This window comes from Anolis sagrei, chromosome 4, assembly GCF_037176765.1.
Source record: "Anolis sagrei isolate rAnoSag1 chromosome 4, rAnoSag1.mat, whole genome shotgun sequence".
NCBI lineage: Eukaryota > Metazoa > Chordata > Lepidosauria > Squamata > Dactyloidae > Anolis > Anolis sagrei.
Genome location: NC_090024.1, coordinates 47,792,180 through 47,809,174, shown reverse-complemented (window position 1 = coordinate 47,809,174; position 16,995 = coordinate 47,792,180). Strand labels below are relative to the sequence as shown.

At 37.4% G+C, this 16,995-nt stretch overlaps 1 protein-coding gene across 8 annotated transcripts in view; it reads left to right on the top strand.

Annotated features, from left to right (window-relative positions):
* The window catches only part of CHD7 (chromodomain helicase DNA binding protein 7), a 141,616-nt gene that overhangs the window by 58,188 nt on the left and 66,433 nt on the right, over positions 1-16,995 (top strand). For all 8 annotated transcript variants that reach the window (XM_067467408.1, XM_067467411.1, XM_067467410.1 and 5 more), the window contains exon 4: positions 10,708-11,123. In XM_067467408.1, the coding sequence (XP_067323509.1) occupies positions 10,708-11,123 (416 nt within the window). The remainder of the gene's footprint in view (positions 1-10,707; positions 11,124-16,995) is intronic.

The following is a 16,995-nucleotide window of genomic DNA, read 5'->3' as shown; positions in this document are numbered from 1 at the left end:
TTTCCTATTACTACATGATTTAATGCACACCAGATTCTCGGGTGGGGGGGGGGGGGTTAAGAAGTATAGAACTCAAAGTGAATCTCTCACAGAACTTCTCTTTGGGGCACTGCATTTCATTAATTCACCTAGCTGTCCATTTCGTTGAAGCCATGAACATAAAAAAAACTGAAGAGAAAGGACTAGGGCTAAAGAGATAGCATTTGTTTGGGTGTTTTGTAGCTTCTAGCCGTGGGGATTTGTTTTAATGGCCAGAAATCTAGACTGCGGTTCTCAGGGGACCAAACGTTATCTTTTATAAATACTGCTTTGTCCTCAACATTGTATCAGTACATTCTTTAACTTTCTCTCACACTAGTTTGTGGTTGACTTTTGTGTGGAAATAGTACACAAACAGTTTACAGTGGATGATAGCCTTCTGCTTCTGCTAGCTGTTGAGTACTTACTGACAAAGATGGAATTTAAGACGTAGTTAAAGATCCATCTCTTCCAGCAGAGGCCTATCCAGTCCATTTTAGCTTATGAATTTTAGTTGCATTTATCAATGAATTTTAACCTACATTTTAACTATGTGTATCTTGTATTTTAATAGTGTTTTATCTCTTTGTTTTAACAATGTTTTACCCCGCCTCAAGCCGCAAGGAGAGGTGGATAAGAATTATTATTCTTATTATTATGAAAAATTATTATTATGAAAAATGAACATTTCAATATATCTAGAATTGTAATGAAATCAGCCCCAGCCCCACCCAAAAGACTTAGATCCTGGTAGTCACCTATTGAGAAAGGAAGTAGATTGAAAGCTATCATTTCCTTCTTCTCACAAGCCAATATTTATCTATTTGAAGCATACTGATTTTCTACTCCCCCCCCCCCCCAAATTCGGATAAATATTACTTATTCTTATCCCATTACATAATTGTACATCAAATGTAGTAAAATACTTTCAGCCCAAGACATAATTCAGAGTTTGGCAACTTAGTTTAAAATTACACTCATACAATGATCCAGAAAACAATTCAATGGACTAGACATCACCAATATGTTAACTTTGGTGTTATTTTGTCATTCAAAAATATGAGCAAACACCTGGTTTTCTCCATCTCTGTGTGCACTTTCCTGCTTAGCCTCCACCTAACCCCATAGCTGACCATGCAGGTGCTGCATGTACCACCCATAGATGCTTTTAGCAAGAAGGCAGAAGCAGTCATTTCTCTTTTTCTCACACTCCTTCTCCATTGCATTAAATTGCCTGAGTTGGTCTCCAACTTATAAAAAGCATCCTTACATCTTGTTAAGCTCACACCAACTCAGGGCACTTCCACACAGCCCTATATCCGAGAATATCAAGGCAGAAAATCCCACATTATCTGCTTCGAACTGGGTTATAGAATCCATACTCAGATAATGTGGGCTTTTCTGCCTTGATATTCTGGGATATAGGTCTGTGTGGAAGGATCCTCAGCCACTGCAAGTGCACGTACTGTGCCACTGCTTGTAGCAGCCAGCCAGGTAAGCCTGAATCCGCAGCACATTCACACTTGCATTCTCTTTTCCCCTCTGGCAGTAGCTTGTGATCTTTTTCATTTGAGTAGGATGAGGAAAGAAAGGACTAAGTTTTTAGAACTCCAAGTTGAGTATCTAACACAGCTGGTATTTTCAGTGCATTACTCTCCTTTCTACCATCCTTGTTCAAGGTTGCTCACAAGCTGTACAAAGTGACAGCATAAGACTGCCACCCATGTAACCCTTCTTCCCCCAGTTTCCATTAATTATAGTGAATCAGACCAAATTTGGTAACAAATAACAGTCAGAAACCCAATTATTTTTATTGAAAATTAGTGAATAGTAGGTCCAGATTGCTCTTTTAAAAAGTAACCAGCAATCAAAATAACGTGAAGGATTATAGAATTCAAAGGGAGTCCCAAAAGCCATAGGGGTTTGATTTCCTGCTCATTGCAGGGAATCCAACTACAGCATCGGGTAGCTGTCTAGCCTCTTTTAGAAGATGACCAGAAAAAGAGAGCCCTCCATCTCTATTGTCAGTTGGTTACCTAAAAGTAAAACCTTCCAAAGTTTGGCTGGGTTCAATCCCAAGAGGGTTCTTAACCTGGATTCCAGTAGAGATTGGAAACAAAGTATGCCCCCATGTATCACCTTTTTAAAAAGCTTATTTCAAATAACTACCCCAGGAAATGAAATTCAAAGTTTTACAGTGGCAGAAAATCCATATCAAAGCTGCAAAAGTACGAAATTGCAAGGTCATGGGTTAGGTGGTCTAGCTGTTTTGGATCTTGATCCCTGTGTTATATGTCAGTTCACAGTCCTCATGCCATCTCAAAAAGAGAAAGCAGAAACAAGAGGGCTCTAATTATTCTAGGAGCAGAGCTGGGTATCATGCTTCAGCCAATTGATATAACCTCTTGGAAATTTTTTGTTTTGAAGATATATAAGCTGAGGAGACATTAGTGAGTTGGTGTGTGTGTAGTGTATCTCTTTTAGTATGTGAAACGCGGTCCTGACTCATTCTCCTTTAAAGAAGTCAGGTGCTTCCTAATTCACTTCAATCATTGGTATACTTTAAAACTCTTTTGAATTCGAATGATAATGAAATTAGGTTGAGTTTTACGATGTGAATTTTTCTCTATCTCTGGCTTAATTCTTCAAGCTGCCTTTGGGGCTGATAAAAATGAGGCTTCATTATAATAGGAGATATGCAAACCTGAGATTCATTCACTCATAGTAAATAAAATACATGGATAAGCTACTTACATGGTGTTTATCTATAAGAGTCTTCAAGGCCCTTAACATATGTAATGCTTAAAAATATATATCAAAAACAACAGCCAGAGCACCAGCAGCAGAAAAGTTCAGTGATTGTATACAACATCTAATTGCTACACTCAATATTCTTAGAAACACTGGGGCCTCAACTTTCCATATACAGGCAGTTCCTGAGTTACAAATATTTGACTTAAAAACCAACTCACTAAATCAGTGGTTCTCAACCTGGGGTCACCACATGTTTTTGGCCTATAACTTCCAGAAATCCCAGCCAGTTTACCAGCTGTTAGGATTTCTGGGAGTTGAAGGCCACAAACACCTGGGGGACCCCAGGTTGAGAACCACTGCACTAAATTATTGGAAATATTTTATAAAATTATTTTCAGGATACATGAAACATACATGACTTTGATATTTCAACTTGAATCCCATCCCAAAGATTTCTCATATGTATGTACAAATGACTCATGGTAAGGAAAGGGAGTGAGAGAACAGAAAGTTAGAAATCTACCCATAGGAAGTTAAATTCACTGCTGAAAGAGCTATAATGGGGAAAAGGTGTCTCCACTGAGGGTTTATCACCTGTCCTTGTTTCCACAACAAGCCACATTTTTCAAAATCCAACTATCACATGGACAGAAAGTGAGGTGAAATTTTCTGAACAGGGGTGCAGACAGCAAAACGAACACCATAAGGTGTTAATACTTCCCTATGCTATCCAAAGCTTTTATATGTGTGTACACACACACGCACGCACGCACACACACACACGTAGATGGAGTTACACTTTAAAAATGTACATGTTCTAACTTACAACAAACAAATTCAACTTAACAAATGGTACCTATCTTGTTTGTAACTTGGGGACTGCCTGTAAAACATATCCATGAGATTGTTAAATAAGTGTCTGCTATCAGATGGTTCTTTATTTCTTTGTCAGAATTTCTCGTTAAGTGTGAGAGAGCATATAAACCAGAATTATCTGTGTGAGGAAAAGATTGATGCTGGGGCAGTTGATGGTTAGGCTAGTTTGCCTAACCACTTTTATCTGAATCTGGGAGAATGTGAGTTTCCTTTCTCTGAAGCTGGGAGAATATGATTTGCTGAGTGGAGATTCAAATCCTGGTCTTTAGAGTCACCACTATACCGTTCTTCTGATTTTTTTTTTATACCTTCATTTAAACAGAGATTGAATTCTAAAGACATAATGTTTGGAACAAAGCTATTTGAAAAACTGCCTTGAATAATCCATATGAACCTATTTGGGTCTTAAGATCAGCTTGATATCCAATTCACAGACTGTCCCTCTACTTGGCTGGTCTCAAAAGAGTGGAGTGAGTTAGGTTTAATATTGCTTTAAACAATTTTCCTTCCTTTTCTGTAGCTAAATTGTTTCCACACATAATTTATTCATAGTTTTAATTTCTTTATATTCTATGTGAGTTGCCCAGGTATGGATTTACTTCTAAAGCTAACATATAAATATCAGAATAACTTAATGAGCAGTGGGTTGCTGTGAGTTTTCTGGGCTGTAGGGCCATGTTCTAGAAACCATGTTACAGCCTGGAAAACTCAAAGCAACCCACTGTTCATTAAGTTATTCTGATATTTATTCCGGCCATGAAAGTCTTCGACAACAGACTCAATGAACACTATGATTTCCCAAATATCACTTAGTTTTTGGAACAGAGGTTCAGAATATGCATAGTTGACAAAATATTGGACTTATCTAAGATATAAAACTGGACAGAATACAACCTTACTATGGAAATCTGTGCATTTCCACATCACGTTTGATCTCACTGAGGATTAATGCAGGGAACAAGTAAATTGTGATTCTGTAACCAAATGTAAATATCTATAGCAAGTCTGCATTCCTTCATAACAAGTATAGTAAGTTGTGAAAGGGAGGGATATTTTGAGTAAGTATATTCTAGACCAGTGGTTCTCAAACTGGGCCTCTCCAGATGTTTTTAGACTTCAGGTCCCATAATTCCTAACATTGGAGGTAAATTTCAGGCAAAAATTGGTATGATAAGAAACAAAGATGGCAGGGACCTAACAGAAGCTGAAGAGATCAAGAGAAGGTGGCGAGACTATACAGAAGATCTGTATAGGAAGGATAATAATACTGAGGATAGTTTTGACGGTGTGGTGAATGAATTAGAACCAGACATCCTGAGGAGTGAGGTTGAATGGGCCTTAAGAAGCATTGCTAACAACAAGGCAGCAGGAGATGACGGGATCCCAGCTGAACTGTTTAAAATCTTAAAAGATGATGCTGTCAAGGTGATGCATGCCATTTGCCAGCAAATATGGAAAACACAAGAATGGCCATCAGACTGGAAAAAATCAGCTTATATCCCCATACCAAAAAAGGGAAATGCAAAAGACTGCTCAAACTTCCGTACAGTGGCCCTTATTTCTCATGCCAGTAAGGTAATGCTCAAGATCCTGCAAGGAAGACTCCAGCAATACATGGAGCGAGAGTTGCCAGATGTTCAAGCTGGGTTTAGAAAAGGTAGAGGAACGAGAGACCAAATTGCCAATATCCGCTGGATAATGGAGAAAGGCAGGGAGTTTCAGAAAAACATCTACTTCTGCTTCATTGACTATTCTAAAGCCTTTGACTGTGTGGATCATCATAAACTGTGGCAAGTTCTTAGTGGGATGGGCATCCCAAGCCACCTTGTCTCTCTCCTGAGGAATCTGTACAAGGACCAAGTAGCAACAGTCAGAACTGACCATGGAACCACAGACGGGTTCAAGATTGGGAAAGGCGTACGGCAAGGCTGCATCCTCTCACCCAACCTTTTTAACTTGTATGCAGAACACATCATGCGAGGTGCGGGGCTGGATGAATGCAAAGCTGGGGTGAAAATTGCTGGAAGAAACATTAACAACCTCAGATATGCAGATGACACCACTCTGATGGCCGAAAGCGAGGAGGAGCTGAGGAGCCTTCTAATCAAGGTGAAAGAAGAAAGCGCAAAAGCCGGGTTGCAGCTAAACGTCAAAAAAACCAAGATTATGGCAACAAGAATGATTGACAACTGGAAAATAGAGGGAGAAACCGTGGAGGCCGTGACAGACTTTGTATTTCTAGGTGCAAAGATTACTGCAGATGCAGACTGTAGCCAGGAAATCAGAAGACGCTTACTTCTTGGGAGGAGAGCAATGTCCAATCTCGATAAAATAGTAAAGAGTAGAGACATCAGACTGGCAACAAAGATCCGCCTAGTCAAAGCCATGGTATTCCCTGTAGTCACCTACGGATGTGAGAGCTGGACCTTAGGGAAGGCTGAGCGAAGGAAGATCGATGCTTTTGAGCTGTGGTGTTGGAGGAAAGTGCTGAGAGTGCCTTGGACTGCAAGAAGATCCAACCAGTCCATCCTCCAGGAAATAAAGCCCGACTGCTCACTGGAGGGAAAGATACTAGAGACAAAGTTGAAGTACTTTGGCCACATCATGAGGAGACAGGAAAGCCTAGAGAAGACAATTATGCTGGGGAAAGTGGAGGGCAAAAGGAAGAGGGGCCGACCAAGGGCAAGATGGATGGATGGCATCCTTGAAGTGACTGGACTGACCTTGAGGGAGCTGGGGGTGGTAACGGCCGACAGGGAGCTCTGGCGTGGGCTGGTCCATGAGGTCACGAAGAGTCGGAGACGACTGAACGAATGAACAACAACAACAATTCCTAACAACTGGTAAACTGCCTGGGATTTCTGGGAGCTAAAGTCCAAAACACCTGGAGGAGCACAGTTTGAGAACCACTGTTATATACTGATAAATTGCAGCTAATTCATGAGATTTTCTGTATTTTTCATAGGACGGACAGTAGTGTTTCATATATGTATATACATAATATTGCACAACCAAACGTATTCCTTTTATTTTAGTGTTGTAGCCTCAGTTTCTACAGGTTTTAAGCAATTTTCTGTTTCAGAGGTCCAGCCCATTGCACCCTAGTTCCTTTTGTGCAGATCCCACATATTGGAAATCCCAAATAACTTTAAATATTTTCAGGCGAAGTATTGCCTATAACACAACCTAAAAGCCTGAAAAGAATACCCCCAACCCAAAAATCTAACTTTGAATGTAGAAAAGTGGACAAAGACAATTTGGAAATCCTTAGAAGTACAAGCTAGATTGCATTTTCAGGCAATTTGCGGACAAACATAAACAAAAATAGTTCACCACGTGAGTGAAAATTGGTTCATATGGTGTTGTGTATCCTTGTTTAACTAAACATATGAATCACAACATAAATTTCTTGCTTTTGTTACAACATGGTTAACAAATGAATTCATCCAACAAGTATCACATAATTAGTAAGTACAGCTTTTTTTCATTACAAAGTAATAGTTATAACTGTATTGAATATCCGGGAACTTTGGGTCAGCATGTCTTTGCAGAATAAGGTAATTTTGTGATAGTGTTTAGTTTATCAAGCAAAACGTACAAGTTCTGTAGAGGTGTGTGTTTAAATTCCATCACAATTTGAATATTTGCATACTTGTTGTTCTAAGAGGTTTTGGAGAGTTCTGTACACTACTGGCATGTATTAATAGTATTAAGGGTCAGACAGTGGGAGTTGATGACAGAATGTCCACTGTAAAATTTAATAGCATTACTGAAGAAAGTACCATGTGGTTGGTTAGGCAGGTGATGCGGACCAGTAGTCTACTGCATGAGTATTAATGTGAGCCCCACACATGATTAAAAGAAGCCATCTGTTCTTTGTTAAATATTTCTCTAAAAGACTTAAGGGGTACGTGGGTCTATCATACACTGAAATATTTCTGAATTGTTTCAGATGTACCGGAAATATAATCAAACAAAATTGTTGCTTACTGCCTATTACACACGATTATTTAACCTTTGGTGTGGATGATGTTTTTTTAAAAACAACTTGATGAATTATTACTTAAAGGAGCAGTAGCAAAATATATATTGAAAATCTTCAGTACGTCATTCATATATGTATATATGTATGTATGTTTGAGAGAATTCATGGGTTTAGTAAAGGAATACAGTGTCTGGGTTTTTGGAGAAAAAAGTGTGCAGAAATTGTGCCTCTCACTTTAAAAATGAACACCCCCTGCTCATGATGAATGTTCAGGTCTGTGTATACACTTTTCCCTTAGGTAGACAAAGTTTAGCCATTCATGATACTAAATAACAGTATCTTGTTTTAAATTCATTGTTATCTTTTAAAGGGCATGTTTAAATTGTTTTAACATTGTAAATAATTTAATTCTATTTTTATGTCCACAATTGTGGGCAACAACGCAGTTCCTAAAAACCCTCATAGTTGAAGGGATCATATGGGGACACAATTGGTATAAGAATTGCCATTCGATGCAAAGGTAGTTTCCAAGCAATAGGAATCGACAATGTAGAAATTACATTAAGATTTTGCAGGATTGGGTTGCCATGGCTCCTTTTTGACTTCCAGGCTTGTTAGAAATTAGAAATTCATAAAATATTATAAAAATTTTGAGATCTGTGTCAAGAAATCCTACAGTTATAAGTAAAGAATGATAATATCTGAGGAGAGAATTAAGCCAAAACCTGGGTGTTGGTGGTATATTGTATACTGTCGAGTCAAAAATAAAACAAGAGTGGAAGAAAGCAGAAGTGAAACGTAGAGAAAGAAAGGAGTTAGGACAGAAAGGGAAAGGCAAAAGAATGAATGGACAAATCATCTAAAAGAGTCTGATAGAATACATTAAGAAATAAAGAAATGTGTCTTCATCAGAATCCCACATTCACTGGGATTAGGAGTCAAGACTCCCACAAAAGTGTAAAAACATTGAAGAAGAAGAAACCACAAGAGTGAATACCTCTCTAGGAAACTGGGTTCTACAGGACGACTCTGGTTAACCTCTTGTGGAAATAGACCATAGAACCTCACTGGAGGACCTAGGCAATCTTCGAGAATGTTATCTCTAGGATCCTCTCAGTCTTCCACCAGACGTTTCCACAGAGTCACACTAGACGTTCTAGAGAGAACAATTTAATCAAATCTGTAAAAGGCAAACTTGCAACTGTGGAGAGCCAATCATAGTTGTATTGGTCAAAATGTGAAGGCTGTAGGCTGAAGTGTAGGCAGGCATATATTTAATATATGTTTAACATACATTCTGTATTTTACCAAGACATTATGTGTGTTTGGAAGAAAGAAATAGAATTAGTGGAATAGATATTATAAGCGCAACTGCATGATACAACAAGGTGTAATCTCGATTAGCGTCCCCCCCCCCCCCTAAACTGTGCTTAAACCGTGGATTGCAGAAGTTAATACAAACCATGACTTCTGTACTCATTGTTAGTAAAACATGTTTTACACTTTTCAGTTTCCTTCAGGCTTATATTTTACTCACCCAGTGCTCATATTTCCTGGCATCTTAGATAGAGGCCTTTGTGTTACTATACTATGTCCCATCGTCAGATACTGTCCTATTGGACTCTTTCATTTCAGGCATGGAAGTCTCCTGAGCACTCATTGCTTTGTTATTTTAATTATCTGGATACATAACTTTAAATTTGTCAACTGCCTTGAATGTCTTGTTGAAAAAAATAGTGTAGATGCTTTAAACTAATATAAAGTCTGTACATTATCCTAAAATGGATTGGTGTTGCTAAATCTGTTCTTTGTTAATAGAACAAGGGATGGAAATTCAGATACCAGGGACAATTTCCTTACTATAAGGAGACAAACTGAAATAAGTTTAGGATGAAAGTGAGTAAGAGTAATGTTATCTGATATGAACAGAATACCAACAAACGAATGAGAAAGAGCCCATGTAATACTGATTCAGGGTTGCATCTAGATTTTGGAATTAATGCAATTTAAAACCACGGTAACTGCCATGGCTCAGTACTGTGGAATCCTGGGAGGTGTAGTTGTTGAGGCACCAGCACTACATGATAGAGAAGACTAAAGACCTTGTAAAACTGCATCTCCCATGTTTCTATGACATGATAATGTGATGTCAAACTGTATCCGTTCTGATGTCAGTAAGGAGGCTGCCAATAAAGATCTCATAATTAATAATATACAATTATTTAATTATTTGCTATATGTTCAATGCACAGTCATTTTATTTTATTGTGATGAACCAATTTGAGCAGTAGTTTAAAAAAAATAGTTAATTTGATACCTTATGGCAGTGGTTCTCAACCTGTAGGGTCCCCAGGTGTTTTGGCCTACAACTCCCAGAAATCCCAACCAATTTACCATCTGTTAGGATTTCTGGGAGTTGAAGGCCAAGACATCTGGGGACACACAGGTTGAGAATCACTTATGCATTCAGTATTTTTATTCAAAATTTTATTAATGAAAGAATGCTTATTTTATACTGCTTACTTAATGTTTTACTACATAACTGTGTGTTCTATCAAATCTTGGTTTTTATCTGATACTCCTTTGGTTACTAATATGCTAGTAGCAAACAGGTACACACAATTTATATCAGCAATTTGTTTTATTTGAATAAATGCAGAAAGTGATAATTTCATATCTTTATATTTTCAGTGTTGGTAGAAAATACATGTTCTGCAGTCTTGCAAATCACTATTACTTATTATCTCTTCCTATTAAATTCTGAACATGCTAGAATATTTAAAGTTCTTAAATGTCCTATTGTGAGCCTGTTGAGCGTGTTGTAATGGAATTAGAGATTTTTGTTGCATTATCTATTTTAGAAGTTAGAATAAGTTGATGGAATTCATAGGCTTATGTTTTGTATATTAATGGCCTAATTGTGGCATACTAAATGTGTAAAAGTTGTTTTTGTTTTTGAGATGGTTCTAGCACGTCTAAAAATAAATATTTTATAGCATTTTAGGCAATAGCATTTCTGAACACCAAATCTAAAACCGGTATTAATCTAATGCCTCATTTGTTTTTTTCCCCAGCATTCTCCGTCAGAATCTTTCTTAGAGAAATCAGTGCCAGACATGTCTCAGGTTAGTGGACCGAATGCCCAGCTACTGAAAAGTGATGATTACCTTCCATCAATTGAACAGCAGCCCCAGCAGAAGAAAAAGAAAAAGAAAAACAATCACATTGCTGCAGAAGGTCCTAGTAAAGGATTTCTTGGTGGGCTTGACAGCCAGGATCCTACCAGGAAATCACTGGACTGTTCCCAAGAAGAGAAAAAGAAGAAGAAAAAGCCTAAAGTAAAAAAAGACCCGAAAGATCCAAAAGAACCGAAGGAGAAGAAGGAGCCTAAAGAACCCAAGACTCCCAAAACCCCTAAGATCCCTAAAGAGCCAAAGGAGAAGAAAGCTAAAAACACCACACCAAAACCCAAGACCAACAAAAAATCAAAGTATGTCCTTTTTGCTAATGTATTAGTTTTCCTGGTATGTTACTCTGTTACAAATGCAATCTTAAAGTGATATTTAAGTTGCTGGCAAAGCTAGACTAATATTCAGAATTCTATAGTGTAGAATTAATGCAATTTGAGACCACTAACTGCCATGGCTCAGTGCCATGGAAATCTAGGAGTTGTAGTTTAGTGAAGTACCCACACTTTTGACAGAAAAGGCTAACGACCTTATAAAACTACAACTCCCATGATTCCATAACATCGAGTCATGGCAGTTAAAATAGTGCCAAACTGCATTAATTCTGCAGTATAGATGTACTCTAAATCTACACATTTCAGAGTGTGATGGGGTAACTATTTAAGTCAGATGTACCTGCTTTTTCCTTTTTTTCTGTTTTTATATTCATAAAAGCGTAAGAAAGGATTCTAGGGACCTCTTCACATGCCCCTGGCCCCTGTTCTGTTTCGCCTGGCAGTCACAAGGGGGAAAGGGTTCAAAATGTGGGTAGCTCTGTTGGTGCTACTCAAAACCTACTTACCTTTCTATCATTGTGGAAGAAGCGTCTTGCAATGCTTCCTTGGCACTTGGAAGGTAAATGGGGCAGGGCCTGCTGAGCATCATGTGATGGCGCACAACAAGCCCTGTCTCCAAAGTATTTAAAAGGGACAATTTGCCCCTATGTGACAAGGTGGTAAGAGAAGTTGCTGTTTGTTTTCATGGTCTTTTATGGTGTTTTATGGTATTTGAAACATATTTGGTGTACTGGAAAAAAAACCCCTGTGTTAATTTATTTTGGCAGTGAACATCATTCTTGGTCAATGCTTTGATACCTAAAATGAGAGGATCTCAATGTTTATGAATGTCTGCAATACATTTAGGAAATAAATAGGACTGGAAAATCCTTTTTGGAATTGTGACTTGAATATGAAGATAATTTTTAAAAAACTTACTATTTTTGTGGCTACTGTAGCTCTGTAGAAACATTTTAATAGAGCTAAACTGAAGAAGATTTTATCAGAACATAATTTTCCTCTGGATCTCCTGGAATGATACCTTGAATAGTCAAAATCAACTTTTTATAAATTAATTTCTTTACTTCTAAATAAAGAGATATAGTTGTTGTTGTTGTTCATTCGTTCAGTCGTCTCCGACTCTTCGTGACCTCATGGACCAGCCCACGCCAGAGCTCCCTGTCGGCCGTTACCACCCCCAGCTCCCTCAAGGTCAGTCCAGTCACTTCAAGGATGCCATCCATCCATCTTGCCCTTGGTCGGCCCCTCTTCCTTTTGCCTTCCACTTTCCCCAGCATAATTGTCTTCTCTAGGCTTTCCTGTCTCCTCATGATGTGGCCAAAGTACTTCAACTTTGTCTCTAGTATCTTTCCCTCCAATTAGCAGTCGGGCTTTATTTCCTGGAGGATGGACTGGTTGGATCTTCTCACAGTCCAAGCCACTCTCAGAACTTTCCTCCAAGATATAGTAAGAGGAACTAAATTATGTCTTTTTGAGGATCCTGAAATAAAATATCTCCTAGATAGATACTTCATACTTCAGCTTCATATTTGTTTTTGTTTTGTTTTGTTTTTTTGCCATACTAACTCTAATTAAGTGTTTTTCTATCGCTGATGTTGTTAAATAGAGAAGAAAGATAGATAGTAAAAGCTTAGGACTCTTGAAAATGATCTTCAGCTGTAATACTGAAAGGCTGAACAAATCAGAAATGTAATATTAATCATAGCTTTTCTTCATGTTTATGAGGACTGAACTCATGCTAACTTTACTGATTGGTGGAGATAATGTTTAAATACATGCAACATCTGTGAAAGAAAGTTGCCTTGTAAGACAGGAAGTGCCAAAGGGTGAGAAAACTGTCCAGTGACACTCATAACTGAGTCAAGATTTTAAGTGAATCAACAGGTTAAACCATTAATTTGTTAAGCAATAGTGTAGAGCTGGTCAGAAGCAGGTTTTTTGTTTCCTTGATATGTTGCATTGTTACAGATGAGAGGAAAATAATAATGCAATAAGACTATTAAAAAACCTGGTAATGGTAAATGATGAATATCACACTATTATTATGGGTGTTATACGCTTTTTCTGTACCTAGATTGTGAACAGCAAGGGTGCAGCTCTATTCAAAGTCTGTTACTAGTTTGCAAATATGAATCTTCCAATACTTCTAGAGTGTAGAATTAATGTAGTTTGACGACACTTAAACTGCCATGGATTCATGCTATGGAATTTGGGGATCTGTAGTTTGGTGAGGCACTTGCATTCTTTGGCAGAGAAGGATAAAGACCTTACAAAATGGCAACTCCCATGTTTCCCTAGCACTGAGCTGTGACAGTTAAATGGTATTAAACTGCAGCGTAGATTCATCCTTAGTTGACGTAACCTTCCAGCTTGAGAGCTGTCCTATTGAATGATCAGTTCTACTTTCTTGTATGGTCAAGGACATTGCAAGTCCGGAATTCAACTCCCCACTTGGCCATGGAAACCGATTGGGTAGCCTTGGGCAAATAACATTCTCTCACTTCAGAAGAGGGCAGTTGCAAACACCTTCTGAAAAAAAATCTTGCTAAGAGTCCCCAATAACTGATTCACCTTCGGGATAGCCTTATGTCAGAAATAACTTGAAGGCACTCAAGAATAATAATAATAATCATCATCATCATCATTTCCAAGTAAGGACTATTTCATACACCTTAGTACAGGGTAAGGCAGCATAACTTCCTTTTTTAAAATGCGCGCCATTCAGTTGGTTGAAGACCTAGCGGAGCGCTAGTGGTCTTGTTCAAGAGGCGGGAGTATAAAGTTTTGTCCTGACACAGTTCAGTCACCATCATGCGTTGGAACAGTGAGGAGCAATGCCTTTGCCGTTGAGACCTATTTTTCGAGCGGATTTGGAGTGGCCGGCCCGCTCTCCAGATTTGGCCCCTTGTGATTTTTTTCTATGAGTTTTTTTTTTTGAAATCCCGTGTTTATGTGAACCGTCCAAGGACCCTACAAGATTTGAAGACCAACATCCAGGAAGAAATTGTCAACATAATGCCTGCTATGCTGGCAAGAGTCATGACAAACGCCAGAAATCGGTTTAGTCAGTGTATGGAGAATGGGGGACGTCACCTACCTAATTTGATCTTCAAAACTACGTAAAACAAAACTTTAGGTATGTGCCTACATTATAAAAAAATAAAAATTTCTGATTCATACAATAGGTTTTATTAAGTTTTGAAAAAAGGAAGTTATGCTGCCCTCATCCTGTATAAGTTGCACTGAATTTAGCATGATTATTCTGTTTCCCACCTCTGACTAGACCATTAGTATTTTGGACTTCAACTCTCAGAAATCCCAGCCAGCTTACCAGCGGTTAGGAACTGGGGAGCTGAAGTCCAAAACACCTGGAAGCCCAAGGGTTATGGACCACTGGACTAGACAGAAGTACTTCCAACAGAAGTAATCTTTACGCACAGACCTATAAGAATGTGGTGGCACCCTGATTAAGATGCTACTAGTTGTATGTATGTATGTATATAGATATAGATATGGTATCTAAACTATATTGAAATTGAAGGATCGGACTGTTCCTGCTAGAGGTCAATACTTTTTCCTACTCATATTAAACTACTAGGCTCACTTTTTGATAGCAGACTACTGCGTAGGAACTTCATACAGTGAGCAAGATCCTATAACATATCAGTAAGTATAAATCTGTACCAAGATTGCGAATAATTTACTAAGGGTTAGAAGTGATTTCTAATTACTTATATAATCTCTTAATTTTTCTGAATTTAATAATATCTCAAGTTTAGTTATTTTGACTTCTAGTGAGCATTCAGGCCCAATTTGCTCTCATGTCTTTTTGGCAGTTTGAGGTATCCATTGAACTTTCCTTGGCCGTGACTTTTGCTTTCTTGGCATTCAAATATAACCCAACATTTACCCTTTCTTCTTTAACCTTTAACAGTAGTCATTCTGTATGCTATTTTCTGCAGGTTGTATGGTGTCATACACATATCTTAAATTGTTTAAGTTCTTTCATCTGAATCTAAAACCATTTTCAATATGATTAGTGTATATATATAAATAAACAATAAGATGATAAAAGTCAGTCTTGCTTGACCCCTTTGCCACAAACAAATATTGTAACATTTCCATTTCTTCACATCAATCCATAGTTTATCATGATTACACAATCAAAGACTTTGTTGTAATTTATAATATTATAAAGTAATACAATATAACACTAATAATAATAATAATAATATGATATTATAATTATATATTTTATATTACATGTAATATTACTAATAATATTACAATATAATGGTATAATACAATATAGTAAATATAATACTGATATTGTACTATACTAATAATATAATATATTGTGTGTGTGTGTGTGTGTGTGTGTGTGTGTATATATATATATATATATATATATATATATATCTTGTAAGCTGCTCTGAATAAATGCCATAAATAAATAAATAAATTATAAGGTGCACACTGATTTCTACCTGAAATTCTGTAATGTATTCCATTAGCAAGGAAGCATTTGCAATACGGTCCCTAGTGCTTCTTCCTTTTCTGAACACATCTGGCACTGTTCAATATAAGGTAAAACTATTTGTTATAAAACTTTGACCACAGCTTTATGCAGAAGTCTGATGATTACTATAATCCTTGGTGTTCTCTTTCTCAGCAACTGGAATGTATGTTGAGCATTTCCATTCTGTGGCCCATGTTTTTGTTTTTCTCTTATTTGCTAACCGATTTTTCTTAGAATTTGGATTAATTTTATTTGTATAGCTTGAGACAGCTTTAACACTGTGTCATCTATGTTAAATGATTCATCTCTTCCACATGCTTTCAAAGCATCCCCCACTTCCCTTTTTTAAATTGTGGATTTTTCATTGAAAGTTTATTCCTTGATGAAATCTGTTGTCCTTTGTTATCTTTTATAATTTTCAGGTATTGCTTCCATTGTTTTTATTTTGTCCCCATATTACTTAACATTTAAATTTCCTTTTTCTTTTTCTGGTCTTGTAGAAGAGGACTCCTCTTCATTCTCTCTCTCTCTCTCTTTTCTTCATATTGGTTATTGTAGTAGTTCTATATGTCCAGGTTGCTGAACAGTTGCATTCAGGATTCTGACCATATTTCTATTTTGGGTCTCATTTGTCCTGAATTATTTTAGGAATTTCAGGATTCATTCAGTAAGGCTTTTCTCTCCCTCCCCCCCCCCCCCTTCCATTGGTTCATAGTTCTACTGGTTAATTAGGCTTATTGATGAAAATCTTTTCTTTAAGATGTCTTTAAATTCTACAGAGATATTCCATTTTGCAATTTGATTGACTTAATCATTGCTTTTACTTTGATCTGATTTATAAAATTATCAGTCCATGGTTTGTGCCACAATCTGCTCCTGATCTTACTTTTGCAGAAAATAAAGCTTGTCCATCTTCTGGTTCCAGTTGTGTCTTTTTAAAATATTCATTCAATGATTTCTGTATATTGGCATTAGTTAAGTCTTGAAGGATGTGTTTGTAACCAGCAAACCTGACTTTACAAAATACGTCACTCTCTTGCTTCATTTCTTGATCCTAGACCAAATGCTCCTCCAGTAGTTGTTTTTGCTTCGTTTCCTACTTTTGCATTCCAGTCACCTATGATCGTGGCCAACACATTAATTTTTGGTGTGTGATGGATTTCTTCTTGGAAACCAATATAGAATTTTTCCCTTCCACCTATACAATTGGAGCATGAATTGGGATTAAGGTTTTATTTTATAGGTTTTCCCTGAAGTTTTAGTAATATTATTTGGTTAGACTCTGCATTATACCTTCTGGCTGTCTTTGCTTCATTTCAT